The 21,282-nt window shown below is 42.6% G+C and overlaps 1 protein-coding gene across 1 annotated transcript in view; it reads right to left on the reverse strand.

The window, feature by feature from the left end:
- The window catches only part of IDO2 (indoleamine 2,3-dioxygenase 2), a 52,614-nt gene that overhangs the window by 30,956 nt on the left and 376 nt on the right, over positions 1–21,282 (reverse strand). Inside the window, exon 2 of the mRNA XM_012657147.1 lies at positions 6,825–6,920. Coding sequence (XP_012512601.1) covers positions 6,825–6,920 — 96 coding nt within the window. The remainder of the gene's footprint in view (positions 1–6,824; positions 6,921–21,282) is intronic.

Consider the following 21,282-nt stretch of genomic DNA (forward strand, 5'->3'; position numbering starts at 1 on the left):
ACATATATCCATCAACTGGCTTAAGAAATAGGAACAGATCAAAAGCTTTGCAGTCCTCTTTGTGTCTCTCATTGGTGGCATTACCCTATCTGCCCCTCAAAAGCACCTGTTTTTGAGGCTGGGCGTGGTGGCTCATGCCAGTAATCCCAGCACTTTGGGAGGCCAAGGTAGGAGGATCACTTGAGCCCAGGAGTTCAAGACCAGCCTGAGCAACATAGTGACAACTTGTCTCTACAAAAAATACAAAAGCCTGGCATGGTGGCACATGCCTGTAGTTCCAATTGCTCAGAAGAATGAGGCAGCAGGATCACTAGAGCCCAGGAGTTTGAGATTGCAGTGAGGTATAATCATGCCATTGCACTCCAGCTGGGCAACAGAGAGAGACCCTGTCTCAAAAAATAAATAAATAAATAAAATAAAACAAGGGGTACCTATTTGAATTTTATATTTATTTCCTCGCTATTTACATATCATTAAAATTCATATATATATGATCACTAAGCAATATGTTATTTAATTTAAATGATTTTGAACCTAACACAGTAGCATCATGCTGAATACAACATATTCTGTGATTTGCTTTTCTTATTCAACACTACGGCTTTGAGATTCATCCACATCGCTGCACACAGCTGTGGTTCATTCATTTTTACAGTTGTTTCGTGATTTTGTTAAGATAAATATTAATAATACTTTTACATCTCTCAGGGTACATAGGTGCCCAAGAAGCTGTAAAATATTTATATACACAAGGATGGAATCCTTAGGGAATGAAGATGTGTATCTTCAACATCACCAGATAATGACAGATAGTTTCTGAAAGAGGTTGCACCCACCCATGGTGACTAAGGGAGCCGGGTGCTTTAGATTCTCGCCAATATCTGGTAATGCCTGAGCCTTGAACACTTTTCAGTTGTGCGGCTGTAAAATATCAGCCCATGATAGTTTCTTCATTTTCTTGATTATTAGTAATAGTTAGCAGCTTTCATGTGCCTATTGGGCACTTATGTATCCTATTCCATAAAATGTCTGTTAAGTGCATTGAACACACTTTTACTCGGTTGTCTTTCTTACTGATTTCCAGGGTTCAGGCTACAAATCTTTATTTATTTATTTAGTTATATGTGTGACAATATCTTCTCTCAGTTTGTGGCTCAGCTTTTCATTTTCTTTTGACCTATTTTGATGAACAGGGGTTCTATTTTAATGATATAAAGTTTATCATGCAAATATCCCGATTTTATGTCTTGTTTAAAAATTCTTCCTTAGTCCCAATACATAAAGATACTCTCCTAAATTTCCTTCTACCAGGTTTAATTTTTTTTTCTTTTACATTTAAGTTGTTATGCATCTTGAATGATTTTTGTGTTTGTTTCTGGTGAAAGGAATAGATGCAACTTATCATTGTGCTACACACGTGCGATACGTACTGACTTTCAGTCATCCCACCGCGACTCTAGTCCCCACTGAGGCAGCATCTCAACCCTGTCACGTATTTAGTTTCCATATACACACGGGTCTGCATGTATGTTCTCTATTGTATTTTTGGTTCTCTCTGTTTATTGCTGCCCCAATACCATCTGGTCTTAATTTCTATAGTTTTATAAAGTCATGACAACTGATAGGACAAATCTTCTTATCTTGCTGTTATGTGTACATAGACATATGTATGTGTATATATATACATAATAGCATTTGCGTTATAACACAACATATCAAACCAATTCAAATATGATTTTACTTTCACAACTCTCACACCACTGTATCCTTGTCCTGAGTTTTGTTAAAAAGAAATATGGAGTTTTTGCTCCATCATGTTAACACAGCTTGGTCACAGGAAGGTGTGTGCACGCACATATATGCACAATGCATGCACAAATTATTTTAGTAATTTGTTTCCTGTTTCACAGTCACATTATCAACGATTGTTTAGAAACGACCATAAAATTCACCGATTTCATTGTCTGTCATTGTGTCCTACATACTCACGTTTCCCTTTCCTGAGTCCTTTATTCTAATTTGTATTCGCTTTATTGAAATCATTCCTGAGCAATTGAAAAGTGCTTGGGTGATATGCTTTCTTACTTCTTGGTTCTTCCTTTCACTTGAACACTTACAGGCTATGGTCGGGTTATTAACTGGCCTAATTTTAATATTTGTCTCAGGGAATCAGAAGGCCCAAGGAGAGGGAGAAAGACAGGGGAGTGGCTGGTTGGTGGAGCAGTCAGAACACAGGGAACACTTATGAATTAAGTTTGTGGTCTCATATGGGCCTGGTTCACGGTGCCCCAAAACAATTACGATAGTAACGTCAAAGATCACTGATCACAGATCATCAAAACAGATATAGTAATAAAGAAAAAGCTTGGAATATGGTGAGAACTACCAGATGTGACACAGAGACGCGAAACGAGCACAGGCAGTCAGACAAATGATGCCGACAGCCTTGCTCGGTGCTCGCACACACCTGCAGTTTGTGAAAAGTGTAGCGTCTGCAGGGCGCAGTGTGATGAGAAGCAGCCTGCGTGGAAAGCAGCCTCAGGAATGTTCACCGGTGCCCGTGGAATCCCAGTGTACCAACGAGAGCACAGCGATCATATCAAGTGCCTTTTCCTTTAGCCTTACAGAGTCCAGTCAAACACTATTTTCCAAAGTAACATAGGTCACCTCCGTGTCCCCAACCCCCAGCACTCTTCCCTGCGGTTACCTGGAGTCCCCATTCCGTCCTGGGATCCCCCAACATTCTGGTTCGCTTTTTAAAAATTTACCTATGTGAAAGTCCCTTCTTTGTGACAAACAATTCTGTGGGTTTTGCAATGTGCAGTGTCATTATCTGTCACCTGAGTGCCATATAGACCAGTTCCCCCACCCTACAAATCCCCCTGGGCAGCCCCTTTGTGGTTAGCTACTTCCTCCTCTCCCGCCCCCAGTAATCGCTGACCTGCTTTCCGTCCTTAAGTTTTGCCCTCTCCAGAACATCGTAAGAATGGCATCACGGAATGTGTAGCCTTTGGGTCTGGCATCTTTCATTTAGCTAAATGTATTTCAGTTTCATCCATGTCATTGCACAAATCAACAGCTCATTCATTTTTATCACGTAACAGAGTCCCGCCGTTTTAGAGTGGCTGCAACTCAGTTGATTAAGTGTATTCGTTCCCCTGTTGAGGGGGATCTTGGTTGCATCAAGGTTTTTTGGTTTTTTTTTGCGATTGTGAATAAAACTTGTTATTCATACACTGATTTTTTTCTATGGACATAACTTTTCAATTTACTTTAATAAATATTTGTCTATATTTAATTTTATAAGAAACTTTTTAAACTGGCTACACTATTTTGCATTCCCATCAGCAATGAATGAAAGTCCTTATTGCTACACAGTCTTTACAATATTTGGTATAGCCAGAGGTTTTTTTAATTTTAGCAATTCAAATAGGTATTATTTTCTTCTTCTTTTTTTGGAGACAGAGTCTCCTTCTGTTGCCAGGGCTAGAGTGCCACGGTGTCATCGTAGCTCATCGTCCCCTCAAACTCCTGGGCTCAAGCAATCCTCCTGCCTTTGCCTTCCAAGTAACTGGGACTATAGGAGTGCACCACCTTTCCTGGCTAATTTTTCTATTTTTTTGTAGGGACGGGGTCTTGCTCTTGCTCAGGCTGGTCTCAAACTCCTGAGATCAAGCAATCCTCATGCCTCAGCCTCCCAGAGTGCTGGGGTTACAGGCGTGAGCCACTGGGCCCAACCTAAATTTTATTTTAATATTTAGTATTCTGGATAAATAGTCCTATGTAGTTACTCTGTAAGTAAACTCATTTTCATTCACAAGAATGAAATTCCTAAGAATTTGCAGAATTTCCTTGCTATGCTAGAAAATTTGAAATTTTACCAAGGTATTTACATGTATCCCTCACCCTCACCCTCCACATTTTCTTTCCAATATAAAAACTCAAATATTTCTTAAGATCTGAAAACTTTTGTTCCGATATGTTTGACATTTTGCTTTTCTTCCACCCACAGTAATCTGTTGTGGGACCTCCATTATATGAAATTTGCACCACCTATAATTCTCTTTTCACACATTTTAATTTTTCTAATGGTTTGCATTCTTTAATTTTTGCTTTATGCTTTCCATAAAGGGAGTCCCTAAATCACTTTTTTTAAACAATCAATCTTTTATGGAATTTATTGGGTTTATGTTGAGATTTTTTGTGTAGTTGAAGTTTTTTTGCTTTCTAATAACTCCTTTTACATATCACCCTGCACTTAATCTATGAAGGCAGCAATATACTGTATACACTAATTAGAATTATTAAAGCATTAATCTCATCTTTGCTTACTTGTTGGAGGCCACTGGCTATGAATGTTCCAATAAGCCACCCACATCTTTTTGAGTTGCCCATTCTGGCCACATTGTTTATAATTTTGGTTCGTCCATTCAGATTCATGAATGGAGATCAGTTTTATTAGAATTAGTGGCTAATATGGCTTTTCTTATTGTTTTTCCAGAATACTGCTGAATTTGTTCTTGTATATCTCCTTTTAAGCACGTCTTCCTGGGAAATGTGAGTGATCACGTCTAAGCCAATGATGGAGTTTTGTTTCAAGATGCAGACAGGTACATTGAGGCTTTCTCAGAGCCAGGTGGTAGGTTCAGGTGTCCTGAAAGATCAAAGCTGTAAATTCACCTGCTGTGAATTGTCTGTACCAAGTAAAGAACCCCAGAGGACAATGTCTTGGGCTATAACTCCATGTGTTGTTCTAGAAACGATTACATTTATTCCTTATGGAGAATTTCTGATTGATTTGGTCTCAGTTTTTGGCGATGAAGTCTAAAAAATGATTTTACTTTGTCAGATATTTTGTAAGTAATGAGAAGTAGGGATAGAGGCCAAGAGTGTTCAGTTAGTTTCCCAGGACTTCCATAGCAAATTGCCACAAACTAGGTGATAAAAGGAACAGAAATTTATTCTCTCACAGCGGTGGAAGGTACGAGTAGGGCTGATTCCTTTGGAACCTGCGTGAGAATTCATCACGTGTTCTCTCCTAGCTTCAGGCGGTTGCTTGCAGCCCTTGGCGTATCTCGGCTTTCGCCTGCATCGCTGTAACTCTGTCTCCGTCTGCACATGGGCTTTCCCCTGTGTGTCTGTGTCTCTGTGTCCAAATTTCCCTCTTCTCATAAGGACACCAGTTGTGTTGGATTAGGGTGCACTCTGATTTATTAATAGTATGACCTCATCTTAAATTGATCTGCAAAGACCCTATTTCCAAGTAAGTTCATTTTCACAAGTTCTGCATGTCCATAACTTCTAAGGAGACTCTATTTAACCCATTACAAATCTTAAGGGGTTGATTCCAGTGCTGTGCTATGAGGAGACCCAATTTAAGAACTCCTTCTTTGCAATTAGGACAGTTTAATCAAATTAAGCCTGGTCCAAAGGATCACATAGTTCACAAATTGAATTCTAATCTGCCCTCCCGCCAACTGTCCTGGACTCCCCATTGTTTGTCTTCTCTACTGTTCTTAGATGGGGAAGGAGGACGTGTGAGGGTCACCTTTTCCTTTGGTTAAATGCTAAGCACGAGTACTATAAACTTATTTGTGGATCTGATGCGCAATTTGCTTAATATAGTCCAAAAATCCCTAAAGTTTTTATTCCATCATGGGTACTTTCCTCTGTTTTCCTGTGCTTATGGATTTTTTTTCTTCCTTTTGTGTTTATTTGGTCATGTCAGTAAAACTTTTTATGCAACAGACAAAGAGGTTACTAGATTTAGTTTACCATCTTTGCAGACATTAAAGACAGTCTCTTAGTCATCTTTTACAGGGCTCTAATCCCGTGCGTATTTTTAAATGAATTTGTTCTTATAGACATTAAGTATGATCATGTCAGCAAAGGGAAATTTTAGAGGTGAAAAACCCTTCTTGTACCTCCGAAATCATGTGGTGCTCCAAACTGGTGAGATTAAGGCAGACGCAGACAAGAGCAGGCGAAGTCGCGAACATACGTTCCTGCTGTTGCAGGGCCAGAGCTGTGCGAGGGACACTGCACAGGTCATTCCGTCCTCGCAGCAGCACCCTGAGCCCAGAATTTCTCTTGTTTTATAAATAAGGAAGGGTAATTACAGAGTTATGTAACTTTCTCAAGGTTACATAGCTATTATACTAAGTAATAGAACCAAGATTTAAATCCAGGTCTTTCTCAAACAAAATCTGTGTTTTTCCTATACACCTTTTCATTATTCCAGTTTTTCTGGAACCAGAAGTTTCACTATTCCTTACATATGTTTGAGAAAAATCTTGTCATATAATGTTCATCATATATATAAGTATATGTAAATACATGTGTGGTATTTCCAGACTTACCAATTATCTTTGTAGAACTCGTGGCCAATCCTGACTTTGTAACCAGAAACTCTCTGGATTCTGCTGTTCTACGAGACTCATGACAAGCAGGGTAGACCCACTCAGAGGCAATGACCATGTAATGTGCAATGAGGAACCCAAGAATTTCCATGTCTGCCCTTCTCAGGCTAAAAATTCTCCATTAGGTTGTTTGAAATTACAACTCAGATTCTTCCTTAAACAAACATTTGGTGGTTGGTTAATACATGCCAGGCATGTACTGTCCTGGCTCTGGAACCCTTAGGTAATACATGTATCATAACAGGAAGGAGTCAACCCATTCTTTAGGAAGGCTGAGACAGCTCTGTTGACAAGCTCGATGGCAGTGATTACTTGCCCCGTTCAGTTGACCCACTTCCACAAGGCTAAGAGAAAAAAGAATGGTGAGAAAGGGGCAAAGAGAAGAAGAAAAAGAAAAAGATATACCTTGTTCACATGAGCTCGAAGCTGGTGACTCTCAATCAAGTGAGGCAGTTTGTTGGCAATTTCCATCCAAGGACTATAATGATCTGGAAGTTCTTTCTGCATTTAAAATAGAAACAAGTACATATTTTAGGCCTCTCTGGGAGGTGGTTTCAGAAAGTAGCTGCTTTCAGATTTCAGTCTCCAGGAGAACTCAAGTCAATTCAGTTCAATGACATTTGAGAATTCACTATATGCTAGGTCCTGTGCTAGGTGCTGCAGAATTACAGGTGTCAAAAACACAGCTTTTGTCTTTAGGGAGTGTGTTGGGGTGAAGAGAAGGCTTCCCCTTCCCTTTCAGAAGGTTTGCTGAAAAATCAACTCACAATACGGCAGATTAGTAAGAAAAAAGGCATACGAAGTTTGTTGTTACCATGCAGACGGGGAGAATCACAAAGTAATTACGGTATCCCAGTGAGACCCAAATACTTACCTAACCTCATTTCAGGGGGGGAGGGAGGAGATGGGGAATACGGATAACTCTGTTGATGGGCAATAAGTGATTACTACTGAGAGTGAGAACGAATGGATACTTGGGAGAACAAATGGATGGGGGAGAAGAGACTGATTTGTAAATGATTTTCTTCAGAAGTTCAATGAACCTGAGAGACAGGCATTATTTTGTAAAAGGGTCAGGCCATTCTGGTTACCTTCTTGGTCTTCTTTCCTGCAATAAGTAGGGAGAAAATGGGGAAGGGAAGAGAAGACAACTGTTCTTGATGGGTCCCTCTGGTCTTTATGGAGATGAGGGAAAGTCCCTTCCAAGTCCTGTTGCTCTCTAAGGGCTATAAAGTAAAGTAAAATCCTGAGCCTCCTTGCTGACTGCACGGACTCCCTCCTGGCTAAGGGAACCCCAGAAAAACTTTAAAACTGAGTTTCTGACCATGAAGTGAAGGGAGGTCAGACACATCTTGTTATACCCACTCCCTTCTGTATTAGTACTTTAGATACAACAATTGACCAGTATTAATGTTAAAACAGAGATCAAAACAGATTCCTTGAGACAATAAGATACACGTTTCATGTACTGATTTATGATTTTACCTGCAATTCCTGTCTCCCTAAAATGTATAAAACCAAACTATAACCCAGCAGCCTCCAGAATACTTAGTCAGGACTTCTTGAGTGTGGCTCCCTGGGCCACGGTCACACATATTCGATTCAGAATAAATGTCTTTAAATCATCTTACAGAGTTGAGGTTTTTTTTCCATTAACAAGACTTTTAATTAAAAATATTCTATACATACATACCTGTGCTAGAAATCAAAAGAAAAAAATACATAAAAATACCGTTTATATCAAGGAGTCATATTTTGGGGTGAAATTTCCTGCACTCCTTCAAGCACGTGGTCTAGTAAGGGAGAAAGAAATGTAGTCAGATGTAGGTCTGACTACCAACGCAGTGTGATGCTTCATTACTGACATGTATGTAAGTTTAAGAACGTGCAAAGAAGAGGAAGTGGTTAATGCTGTCAGCTGTTAGGGGACATTAAAGGGAAATATTCATAGAAATATGACAATTGAGCCTAGTTTTGGAGTCCAAATGTGACTTTTTTGGGTTGGAATTTGAAGAAGGGAAGGTAGCACATGCAGAGGGGACAGTGGGTGAACAGACGTGTGTTTCTCAGGAATGCACATGACTCAGTGACGTTGTTAGGGAAATTTCCGTGCATACTAGGGGAATTTCTGTGCTGATTCTGCTTAAAACCACAAAGCAGCTAAAGTAGACGCTGACACCTCTCAGCTTTGCAAGCTAAAACCACAGAGCAGTTGAGCAAAGCTGAACAAAACTGCAAGCCTGTCATGATTATACTGTTTGTTTGTTATAAGCCTATCATAATTATAATGTTTTTTATAAGCCTATCATAATTCTACTGCTTTTAAGAATCATTGTTTATTGGATAACTTTTAAATCTTTTTGCTAATTGGTTAATCATTTACACTTGTGTGTGATTTGTTAAGAGTAACACCCCCAAAAAAGTATAAAACCTGGCAAAAACCCGGAAGAGGTGCTCCGATTTTGGGAGGCTTGACCCCATCTGGGCTGCCAGAAATTAAACTTTCTGACCCTCCAACTCTCTGCGTGCCGCTCGGTTATTCCCCTGGGACCGGTCACTGACACTTGCCGTAACAACGTCAGAATATAAAGCTCAAGAGAAGGGACGATGGAAGATCAGGGGTAGAAACTTAGATCAAATGTGCTTTGTAGAATATATGAGTTTTCCCTTTATGGAAGCTGGTGACATGGTTTGATTCGAATTTTAGGAAGATAATTTTTTTTTGCTGGATTTTAGGATATAAAGATTAGAAAGCCTTTGAAATATTTACTGTTCAAGGTCTAAATTTAGGCGATGACAGTGAATTTGGAAATGAAAAGGCATGTATTCAAGATATACTTGAGAAATAAAATTGAAATGATGTGATGATTAAATTCGGGGGTGGGTGTTTAAGGCAAGACAGTCCCTAACCCCAATAGCACTGTTTGTGTGCCCACCCTGGGCCCATGGTTCAGCCAAGTGGTACACAGTCTGGGTTTTAGTGACCCCCAACTCTAACCCAGGGAATGGGAAACTCACCTATTTTTGTGAATTTTTGCTGGAACCAGCCACTCTTATTAGTTTACACATTGTCTATTATTGATCTTGCATTATAGGAGTAGAGTTAGGTAGTTGCAACAGAAACCATATGGTATCCTATGGTATTCAAAGCTTAAAGTGCTTACTGTTCGAACCTTCAGAAACAGCTTGCCAATCCTTGGTCTGTCCCCATGATCTGGGCCTCCTTTTTCAGTGGACAACCTGCACAACTAAATGTTGTGTCTCTGGGTTAAGAAGAGGAAGTGAGGATGATTTCCACATTTATGAATTAGGTGATCAAATGAGTGGATGGGAACACAAGTTGCAACAGAAATGCAAGTGGAAGTCAGAGAGTTGTCATAAAGATAGTGAATTTATTTTTAAATATATTGAGCTAAAAATGTCTGTGGAATCTAACCATATAGCTGTGTACTGAAAAGTTGGACATACGGCTTAAGGTTCAGGAGAAAAGTCGTATTAGAAATATACAATTGGAAAGCAAAACTGTAGTAAAATCCCTAGCGTGTGGCTAAAACCACAAGGGTGTCATTTGAAAGAATATGCAAAGTGAAGTGAGAAGAAAGCCTAGATTAGCACACAGGGGAATATTCACGTGGCAAGCAGAACTGAATCCAGCAATGCAGATCAGAAAGACGGCTACAGAAGTTCAGTCAGCCGGAACAGGATGACGCTATAGAAGTCAAGACGTCAGAGGATTTCACAGAAGTGGGGAATCACCAGCAGTTCAAACACATCATTAGAAAGTTACAGTAAGATTGCCCCCTTTAAAAAACAAAACAAAACTATGAAGTCACTAATATATATTAGTTGATAAATTATACATGGTATGGTATAGTTTAGGTCAAGGTCCTGTAAGTAGGGTTCAAATTTTAATGTGTTCCTGAAGTGAAAAAAACCTAGAAAATGTAGTTTACTTCTTTAGGAGAGCGGCCATAAGGCATTAACACAGGGGGAAGCTGCATTTGAGAGCGATCTCCTTTGAAAATGAGAAACCAGCGATTTGCAGTCTGCTGTCGCAAGAGGGAGAGACTGAAGCAGAGGTGACAGGGGCGTGTGCAATGTAATTCAAGGCAGGAGGTCACGGAGGAAGGGAGGGAGGGGACTGGGAGCCCAGACGGAATGTCTGGCTTTGCAGGGGAGACGGTCTGGAATGGGGAAGCGCTCGCTTTGTGCACCCAGTTTCTCAGCAAATGGGAGTGAAGATCAGGTTGCAGGACCTGAGGCATAAAAGTAATTGCAGAGGGGAATATAACAGGGCGCTAGAGCTAAACAAATACAAATAATATAGAGGGTACACTAAGAACCCCGGGAAGTTTGAAAACTATCAATTTGGACAGGTGTTGTAAAGGAAAATAAAATCTCAGATCACCTCCCCACCAACTTCTTGTGCAAAAGGGAAGGTCAAGCCCGGAGGCTGTCAACGGAAAAAAGACCAAACTCCGTAAAATACTTTTAAAGAGATTCACTCTGAGCCAAATTTAAGGCCCATGACCCGGAGCCACGCCTAAGAGGTCTTGAGCAAGTGGACTCGGTGTGGCTGGGTTACAGTTTGGTTTTATACATTTCAGGGAGACAGGGGTTACAGGTAAAGTCGTAAATCAATACGTGGGAGGCGTACATTGGTTTGGCCCTAAAAGGTGGGCCATCTTGAAGGGGGGGGTGGCTTACAGGTTATAGGTGGGTTTAAAGATTCTTTGGCTTGTAATTGGTTAAAGACATGAAGCTTTGTCTAAAGGCTTGGACTGTTTCAACATAAGGAGCTGTTTATCAGAGACAAGCCACTTGCAGGTTTGTCTTGCATACCCTTGGGCCTGTTAATGGGTTATAAAGGATGTCCCCAAAAAGGGGAGGGGGAGGCATGATAAGGCATGTCTGACCTCCTTCCTCCTGGCAGGCAATTTAGTTTTAGGATATTCCTTTGGTCACAAGGGGGTCCATTTAATCAGCTGGTGAGGGGGTGAGCCTTAAAATTTTGTTTTAGTTCACAAGGCTGAGTCATGCAACACCCCCCTTCCCAGTGAGCAGCTGTCATGAACATTGTACATCAGCCAGCTCCCCAAGGAAGGTGCGAGGCCTCAGGCATCTACAAGGGCTGCCCCAGACCATTCATAAGGAAGTTCCTTGCTGGCCCCTCCGAAACAAGGACATGCAGACTATAAATTGGAGTCCGCAGGCTAAGTCTAGCTCCTAACACTACCATGTGTTCAATTCCACGCTAAGAAGGTTGATGACAGGTTTGTCTTCCCAGGCGCAGAACAGAGACAGGACAAGATCAATCATTCCTCCTCCCCCCAGAGACATCTGCGTAATTCATTCTTCCTTTAATCCCTTCTTCTCTCCAAACATCCACCTTATCTTACGTGAAATGTACACTTCCTGGGCCTCCAGAGAATGTAGCCACCTGCCTGACTGCCCACCCCTCTCCTCTGTTCCTTCCTGTGTGCCCTCTGCCCTGAAAGTTTCCAGGTCCTGCTTTGGAAAAAACCACCACAGATGCATCTCTGGCCTGTATTTTCCCAGGTGCGTCCTAAAACTTGGCTTAACAAACTCCCGTTGATTGAGGTCTTTGCCTCAGTCACTTATTTCGGGTGGTCAGCGTAGATCCCCAAGCCACACACGAGTCTATCGGTGGAGGTCCTCTCTCCCGCAGAACCTAGAACAAACCTGGGCCCAGGCTCCTCATGAATTCTTAGCCTGGTGCACCCAACCCTCTATCCACAGGCTTGGACTTTATTCGATCTTCTCCTTTCTGTATTTGACCCTGCATCAGTTCGGGACAAATCAGGCACCCTGTACTGTCTTTCACAACAAATCAAATCGCACCCAGTATGATTTCTGTATTTTTACTGTAGGTTCGGGTGTTCGCAGGGAGGAGACCGCACCCTGCTGCCTTCCTCACGCATTCCCCACGCAGCGCCTCAGTCTACCGCGCTCACTCTGCTCTGGACCCAGGAGAAACAGGTTTATTAGCATGATGGTGTCATTTTCTCCAGCAGATCGCAGTTGTAGGTGCAGAAGAAGAAATATGATACATATATTGATACCAGTTTGGGGATTTGTAGCCTGGTGGCAGAGTGAGACCATTAGTAGGAACAGAGGCGGACAGATCTGTGGTGAGCTGAGCTGACTGTGAGTTGGGCAATTTGTTTGATGAACAAAAATAGAATGCAGGTACAGAAATGATGGGGTAGAAAATTCGCAATTAATTCTATAACAGAAAATCAAGAATGCATGGTCACAGTAGTATTCAGAAGACCCCTGTAAAATGGGTTTGAAGAAAAGAAGCTGTAGCTAAATTATTACCTCTGCTTTTACCTTATTTGATGCCTGTATAAAGAATCACATTCCGAGCATTGAATTAAAGCCTCTGGATCTGTGCTTCTCGGCTTGCCTGGAAATCCTTCGGTGCTTCCTTTTGCATCAAACCAGGCTGCACTCTATTCTTTAATACCTACTTTTTCTTTTCCTTTAGATTTCTAGAAGAATGCTTTCTTTCCTCCTTTTGTAAACCCTCTTCCTTTTCAAAGATGTTCTAACGTTTGAATTTCTATATCACTCACAATTACAAGAAAACCAGGAGCTTTGAGATCATCTGGACTAGCAGCCTCCAGCCTAGCAGCCTCAACAGTAACTTGAGAACTTTTTAGAAATTTTGGGCCCCAAAATTTTTAGAAATTTTAGATTTCTGGGCCCCACCCAGCCCTACAGAATCAGCCACTCTGGGGTGGGGTCAGCAGTATGTGCTTTAACAAGCCTTCCAACTAATGTGATGCATCCTGAAGTTGGAAACCAAAGACACGGAGACCACACCTTGCAAGTAACCAAGAAGGGGAGAAAGGATTTTAAAGATATTCTATAACCCATTTAAATGCACTCTGGGGCTAGGTGCCGTGGCTCAAGCCTGTAATCCCAGCATTTTGGGAAGCTAAGGTGGAGGGATCGCTTGAGGCTAGGAGTTCCAGACCAGCCTGGGCAACACAGCAAGATCCCATCTCTGCAAAACTAATTTTTAAAAAATTAGCTGGGTATGGCTGTATGAGGCCAAGACACCTGGGAAAATAAGCTTGGAATCAACATTATCAGTGTGAAATTGAACAGCCTTCAGTTTTAGGGGCTAGACTTAGACTACACACCTAAAGCTGTGATTGACATGTCCTTGTTTATAGAGGCCAGCAAAGAATTTCCTTATGAATGGTCTGTGGGGTCAGTGCCCTGAAGATGCCTGAGGACTTCGACCTTTCCTTGGGGAGCTGGCTAATGCACAATGTCAGTAACAACTGCTCACTGGGAAGGGGGTGTTGCATGACTCAGCCTCCAGGCCTGACCTTCCCTTTTACACAAGGAGTGGTCCTGAGAGTTTCATTTTCCTTTACACAGGACAATCAAAAATCACAAAGTTTATAAAGTAGAAAATAAAAGTATCCTAATTCTCATCCTTGCATCCAGGAGTGATAACTCTTGAATGCTCTTGTGTGGTTTTCCTGACATTTTACATGGCATATTTTCCACATGCATCATTATGAACTTGCTACCTTTCTGTTCTTTAAATTTACGTTTCTGTGGTTATTAATGAATTTGAGAAAACTTTTCTTTTCTTTTTTTTTTATGTAAACATTTTCATGAATAATTTCCATGGTGGCTGGGCTTGGTGGCTCACACCTGTAACCCCAGCACTTTGGGAGGCCAAGGCAGAAGGATGTTTGAGGCCAGGAGTTCAAGTCCAGCCTGGGCAACATAGTGAGACCCCATCTCTACAAAAAAATAATATTAAGAATTTAAAAAAAAAATAGTTGTGCTGTAAAAAAGCTTCCCTTTTAGTATTTTCCATCATTTTTGTAATGACATTAAAGGATATTTGGTTATAAGTAAAAGCAAGACTGTCTCCTGCAAGTAGAAGGTAAGTTAGATCATGCACACAGTAAAGAAAGCAGCATCAAAGCATCTGAAAGTGTAATGGGCATCATCCCAGAAGAAAATATTAACTATCAATATGTTTTGAAATTTTTTATACTAAGGGCCTTAGCACAATGGTTTTGCTAGCATACTTCATTATCCCGAGAGGCAAAATTAAAAGGAATGCCTTTACTTACCAGGCAAGTGGTTGGTACATAATTTAGTGCAATTGTAACAAACCTCGCTAAGACAGCATTATGCAAGGCAGCTTTACAATTCTGCAAGCCAACAGAACCTGGCAGGTCATGAAAATTAGTGAAATGGCCTGGGTGTGAGACAAGAGGTGGATGGATGGGCACCGTAGCTGAACCTCAAGTCCACCTCTGTCTGTCGCATCTGGATGGGTCAGTTAGGCCAGAGCAACAGAGAAACCAGTGGCTCAGTTTGGCAACAAAATTTCCTTGCTTTCTCACACTGCCTGTCAAGGGACAGGTGGTGGCTCTGTTCTTTGTCAGTGGAGCAGTAGCTGTCTGGAGCATTACTGGTTACTATGGCACAGGAAAAACAAAGAACGTAGCAGCTTCTTTTGATTAGTCCAAGCAGCATAGTTTTTCTTGATTTGAGAGATCTTAGGAGGTGTGACAGTCATTACGACTGCTCTCGAATATTCTATAGCTCTCCCTGTTTGTGCACCAGGTATGGTTGCAAGTACCTGCCCGCTGCAGTTAGATACAACCATGTGACTTACTTGGCCAATAAAATGTGAGCAGATGAAAATCTGCTTTTCTTATGCTTTGGTCATTGGGTTTTTCTGTGTGTGTTTGAAATACCCATTCCTAACACAGTAGTCAAATGAACCAGTATTTCATTTATGCTTCTGGGTTTTAAATCACGCTTAGAAGGTTCTTCCCATCCTAACATTGTTTCTTTTAAAGTATTTCTAGTTTCACTGTTAATGCTTAAATCTGTAATCCATCTACATTTGAATCGTACGTGCTGTGAGTTAGGACATATTAATATTTCTCATTATTTCCATTTTAAACTAGAGAAGGTTTAAGTCCAGAGAGGTTAGATGACTTTCCTGAGGTTACACATCTGGTTCGTGACCAGATCAAACCTCTTTTGACTCAAAGTTCAGCGTGTTCCAAGCCTCCTCAGAGTAAGCACACAGAGAACGGTGGGCTGAGAGGATGGGTGTGGGGGCAAGAGAATAAAAAATTGAAACAACTTTAAATGTTTTTCTTTCCCTCATTCCCAAAAATCAGAAGACCCAGAAAGAAGTGAGATGGAAAGAAATAATAACATCTTTGGCATTCCTTTCTATAAAAACAAATTTTCTGGTTTTAAAATTTTCTTTTTCTTTCTTTCTTCTTCTTTTTTTTTGTATATTGTAGGGGTGAGGGGAAACTTGCCCTTTTCCATGAAAGTTTGCTGAAAAATCAACTCACAATTAAGGCAGATTAATAATAGAAAGATTTATTTACCGTGTGCCTGGGGAGAATCACAGAGTGATTACTCTATATCCCGGTGAAGTTCAGACAATTTTATACAAGCCTTTTAGAGGGAAGGGAGGGAAATGAGGAATACAGGTAAATCTGTTTAGGGGTGATAATCCGTTGCTAGGGAGGGTGAATGGCGGGCGGGAGAGGTTGTCCTGGAACTTAACCTGAGGGACAGGTATTACGTTTTAAATGCTCTGGATCAGGTCCACTTGAATTCGCAAATGTGTTGGGATAACAAGGGGAGGAAGGAAAGTCGGTTGCCCCCTCTGATCTTTCGCTGGGTCAGTCCGATTTATGCAGGTAGAGGGCAAGCCCCCTCCAGTGCTTTGCTGATCTCAGGGGCCTGTAATTCAAAATACTCTTAATACCAAGGAGTCATATTTTGTGGTGGAATTTTCTGAACTCCCTAGAAGTTTCACACACTGAAATCTGAGCCGCACATTTAGCCCCTGGCCATGCCATGCCGGCCACCACCTTGGGACTCTGCCAAGAGTCCCCAACAGCCAGAAAGCCATCATCAGATGTGGCCCCCAACCTCAGACTTCTCAGCCTTTATAACTGTAAGAAATAAACTCCTTCTCCTTATAAATTAAAAAGAAAAAAGCTGAGTCGGTAGCTGGAGAGAGAGATCAGGTTAGTAGCGTAGAAACCAGAGATTTGAAAATGAAGACAAGAACGTAGATTGGAACGAGAATAAACAAGTAGAAAAGAACAGGTGTAAGCACGTTTCCCCACACCCCGTTAACCAGCCTCCCATTCTCCATGCACAGGGATTCATGGGTCTGATGGGGAATATTTATCTTGTCTTTTGAGAAGTGTAGACCACAGCGTCCACCCGCCCTGTGTGGCAGGCGTCTTCGCCGATGATCACGCAAGCTCTTCCTTCTTGGGCTGTCAGGGCAGCCGGGACACAGCAGTTTTCAAATACAGCAGAGGCCAGGCTGTGACGTCTAACTGAAGTGCTCCCAGCGTTGGGGGGTGATGGCGGGGATGGGCAGGGGGCAGAGCAGGCAGCGGTGTGCGCCCAGCTCGCTCCCGAATTCTTTCTTGGGTGAAGCCAAGGACCCATGTGGACTAAAAGTGATTCCCAGCATTGGGAGAACTTTCCTGTGTCACAGTGACAAGTGTCCTTTTAAGAGAAGTCACAGACAGGAGGGGAAAAGAGACACAGAGAGGCCATGTGAAGGTGGAGGCAGAGAGTAAAGGGAGTTGCCACAAAGCCAAGAAACACCTGCAGCCCCAGGAGGCGGAAAAGGCAAATAAGGAATCTTCCCAGAGCCTGGGGAGGGAGCGTGGGGCGGCAGAGCCCTGACTCTTTGCCCTCCTTTTCTCCTGCCCCCATGGTACATTGAAAATTTCTCCTTTCCTTCATTTTTGTGTTGAACACATCGTCTGCCACGTGAGTCGTATTTAACTCAGGCTGGTTTTGACCCGGGGGCCTTGTGAAGCAAAACCCTGCAGTTGGTTCATGAAAATCTTACCTGTTGATGTTCTTATTATTACAATTAATACTGACAATTTAATTCTAAAAACGTGGATTGCATTGTATATAACTGATGCACAGAAACCAATAAAAAATAACGAATTAGAAAGGATCATTTTGTTTTAATAAAACACCATGGCCCCAGGGAAAAAACTTTTTTTCTAGTGTGGCCGTCAATGTGTTAACCTACTCCAATCCCTTCCGGGTGCTTCTCCTACCATGGCACCTTCCTCTCCGCAGCCATCCCCGCTCTCAGCTGTGCCATCGTGGCCGTCTCCCTGCCCCCCTCAGTCTGATTTCCAAGCACTGAGGCCATGCAGGCTGCAGATCCTGAACAAACCATTCTGGATGGAGCTCTGGCATCAGTATTTTGTAAAACTCCCCAGGTAGTGCAGCTCATGAACCTCCACTCCAAACAACCACGCGCTTAACATTCTGCAAGGAAACTTCAAATACCAGCACTGCATCGCTTGCAAGACATGCAAACTCCAGAGCCTGACATCGGAGACCTCCCAGTTCTGCTCCTGCTGTAACCTCCTTTCCTGCCAAAGTAATTTCCTTGCTATCTTCATGTCTAAAGAGAAATTACCCCTTTCCCCCTCAAAACACATGCACATACACACACAAGACACATGATCTGGCAAAAGCTTTTCATGGTACTTTTATGGATATGAGTCTGTGAGGCACAAACTTGCCGCACTGGAACGCTGGAGCTTGGAAAGGTTTGAGCATTTATAAAAACAATGGAATAGAATAATCGAAACCAAGTCAGATCCCTCCCTTGAAGGCAGAATGTTGTTTTTTTTTTAATTTACTAGCTTGACCGTGTTTTCTTCAGCAAGACTTTCAAGCAAATTTTTATAGTAAAAAACCAAAAGGGCATCTCTTTTGAAAGAGATGCCCCAAGAACATCTTTGAGGGCAGCTGACATGAAGAAACAGCAGCCCACTCGACACTGTCCTCACACTGGAGGGAAGCAGGGCCCGGCCGCTCCCCGGAGCAGAGGCCCTGACCGTGGTTTCACAATCTGCGCTTGCAACACCGCCGTCGGGGGGAGCTGCCCGCCGCGTCTCTCCTTGTTTGTGGCACAACCTGGGGGAGATTCTGACAAACTCCACCTCTTCCCAGAAAGGAAGATGAATAACATTTTCACACAAATGAAAGAAAAATTAAAACTGAAAGAAACAAAGAACTACCTTTTGAGAGTTCTGGGGAATATGGCTAGAACAGAGTAGAACCAGTTTGTCAGGGAGTTTTTTATGTGAGCTGAGGAAGGGAAATTTCTTCTAAGGGGTCAGAATCTCATGACAACTTGATGCTGTTATTTGTTTCTCACCTGGTTCCTGCGTTGATAAAAAAAGGGAACAGCAAAGAGAACTCCACAATTGCGGCCCTGTCTGATGTGCTCCTACTTTGTGATACTATTTTTCCTCAGCTCAGTGTGCATATTTAATCCTCATAAGACCAAGATGGACTATTGGCCCTTTCTTCCTTGTGAACTAGGCGGGATGGAAATATTCCCAAATCACGTTATACAGCCAGAATGGAGGTTTTATTGTTTGTGTGTGTGTGTTTTTTTTTTTTTTTTTTTTTGAGACGCAGTCTCACTCTGTTGCCCAGGCTAGAGTGCCGTGGCATCAGCTTAGCTCACAGCAGCCTCAAACTCCTGGGCTCAAGCGATCCTCCTGCCTCAGCCTCCCGAGTAGCTGGAACTACAGGCATGTGCCACCATGCCCGGCTAATTTTTTTTCTATATATATTTTTAGTTGTCCAGCTAATTTCTTTCGATTTTTAGTAGAGACAGGGTCTCGCTCTTGCTCAGGCTGGTCTGGAACTCCAGACCTCGAGCGATCCACCCGCCTCGGCCTCCCAGAGTGCTAGGATTACAGGCGTGAGCCACCGCGCCCGGCCTGTTTGTGTGTTTTTTGAGACAGGATCTCACTCTGTTGCCCAGGCTGGAGTGCTGTGGTGTCATCATAGCTCACTGCAGCCTCCAACTCCTGGACTCAAGCAATCCTCCCGCCTCAGTCTCCTGAGTAGCTGGGACTACAGGCACGCACCACCACAACTGGTTAATTTTTCTCTTTTTTGTAGAGACAGGGTCTTGCTCTTGCTCAGGCTGGTCTCGAACTCCTGAGTTCAAGTGATCCTCCTGCCTCAGCCTCCCGAAGTGCTAGGGTTACAGGAGTGAAGAGTGGAGCTTTTAACAAGCACTGGGCTGAGACTCAGGAGGACTGCCGTCTAGTCCTTGCGTGGGAGTTATCAAAGTGCTTCCACGTTCACTGTCCACAGCAGTGTAGTGGAGGTGGCACCAGATCCCCATCCAGCAAATGTGACAACTGGGAGTCAGGCGCTAGTGATTCACTCAAGGCCACGAGAGCTAGTAAATGCAGATTAGGGCGATTGACACAATCTGGCTTTCCCAGGACTTTCCCAGTTTAGCACTGAAAGTCTTGCATCTCAGGACTCCATTCAGTGCGTGGCAAATGGAGACACTTGGTCACCCTAGTGAAACTGTCAGAGAACACAGTCCAGTACTCTGGACCACGACCCTACTCTGCACAACACCCTTCGGTCATTACTTCCATGCCCAAGTGACTTAAAGATTTGTGACTTGGCTTATAGCTAACAGCGCTCTACAGAGAACTTCGAAAGCAGCAAATAGTTTTTATTGTCATTGATGTCTCCGCAATAACACTTAGAAGTAAATAAGCAGCAGAGCAGGTATTCAATAAAAGCTCATCGAATTCTAGACCATTCTTCATTCATCGTTAAATGGAAACTTAGGCTGGTGGGGGGAAGGCAGGGAGTTTATTCTGTTATTGCAATGTCTGCGGCGTCACATCCCGAGACTGTTCACTGCGTGGTCTTGGCCCTTATTTAGGATGTGACAGAAAACTAGGTTCAGAGTCTTCAGTATTAGCTCTGCTTTTGCCACTAATAATGACTTTGGGCAAGTGGCCCAAATGTAAAAAGAGGGAATTGGGACCAGACGGTTTGCAAAAACTCTTAAGAGTTTTTTAGTATTCTAGGCCTTGCACTACATTCAATGAGAAAATTGTTGAAAAGGCCCAGCTAATGAACCAGATTTGCATTCCAGGTTAGTCTCTGAGTAGAGGTAAGAAAGAGGTACTGTTTATTATTCGTTCCTTCCTCTTCTCAGAAATTCTTCCCACCACCCCTGAAAGCACCCAAGATCCTTCAGGTTCTCTGTTTTGCTCCCAGGGGAAAGTCAAGTTGGCAAATTTACACTAAAATGTTAGAGGTAGTGCCCCAGAGCCGTTTATGAATAGCTCTCTTGGAAAAATTTGCATTACAAACATACATGCAATGCAAAGGATAGAATTTGTAATAGAGAAATTCCAGCTGTTCTCTGTTGGAGGACCTTGCCTCTCACTAATACCTTACAGTATGTAGGAGAACTGGGAAGCACAGTGCGGCTATTGCTGTGGCTCTTATATTTGTGCATATAATTTATCTTTATCCAGGTTCATTCTTTTTCTTGATAAATACAGATTTGCTTATAATTTTCCTGGCCTAACTGACAATCCAGTAAAAGAAACTGGCACAAAAGCCATTCCATTTATATCCTCTGCTGTAGCTGTCACTTCTCTCTCTCTCTCTCTCTCTCTCTCTCTCTCTCTCTCTCTCTTTTTTTGGAGACAGGGTCTCACTCTGTTGCCTGGGCTAGAGTGCGATGGCCTCAACATAGCTCACAGCAACCTCAAACCTCCGGTCTCAAGCGATCCTCCTGCCTCAGCCTCCTGAGTAGCTGGGACTACAGGCGTGAGCCACCGCACCCCGCTAATTTTTCTATTTTTAGTAGAGACAGGGCCTCGCTCTTGCTCAGGCTGGTCTCCAACTCCTGCGGTCAAGTGATCCTCCCCCCTTGGCCTCCCAGAGTGCTAGTTTTACAGGTGAGAGCCACCACGCCCAGCCTGTCAGT

The sequence above is a fragment of the Propithecus coquereli genome, unplaced genomic scaffold, assembly GCF_000956105.1.
Source record: "Propithecus coquereli isolate 6110/MARCELLA unplaced genomic scaffold, Pcoq_1.0 Scaffold530, whole genome shotgun sequence".
In the NCBI taxonomy this organism is placed as follows: domain Eukaryota; kingdom Metazoa; phylum Chordata; class Mammalia; order Primates; family Indriidae; genus Propithecus; species Propithecus coquereli.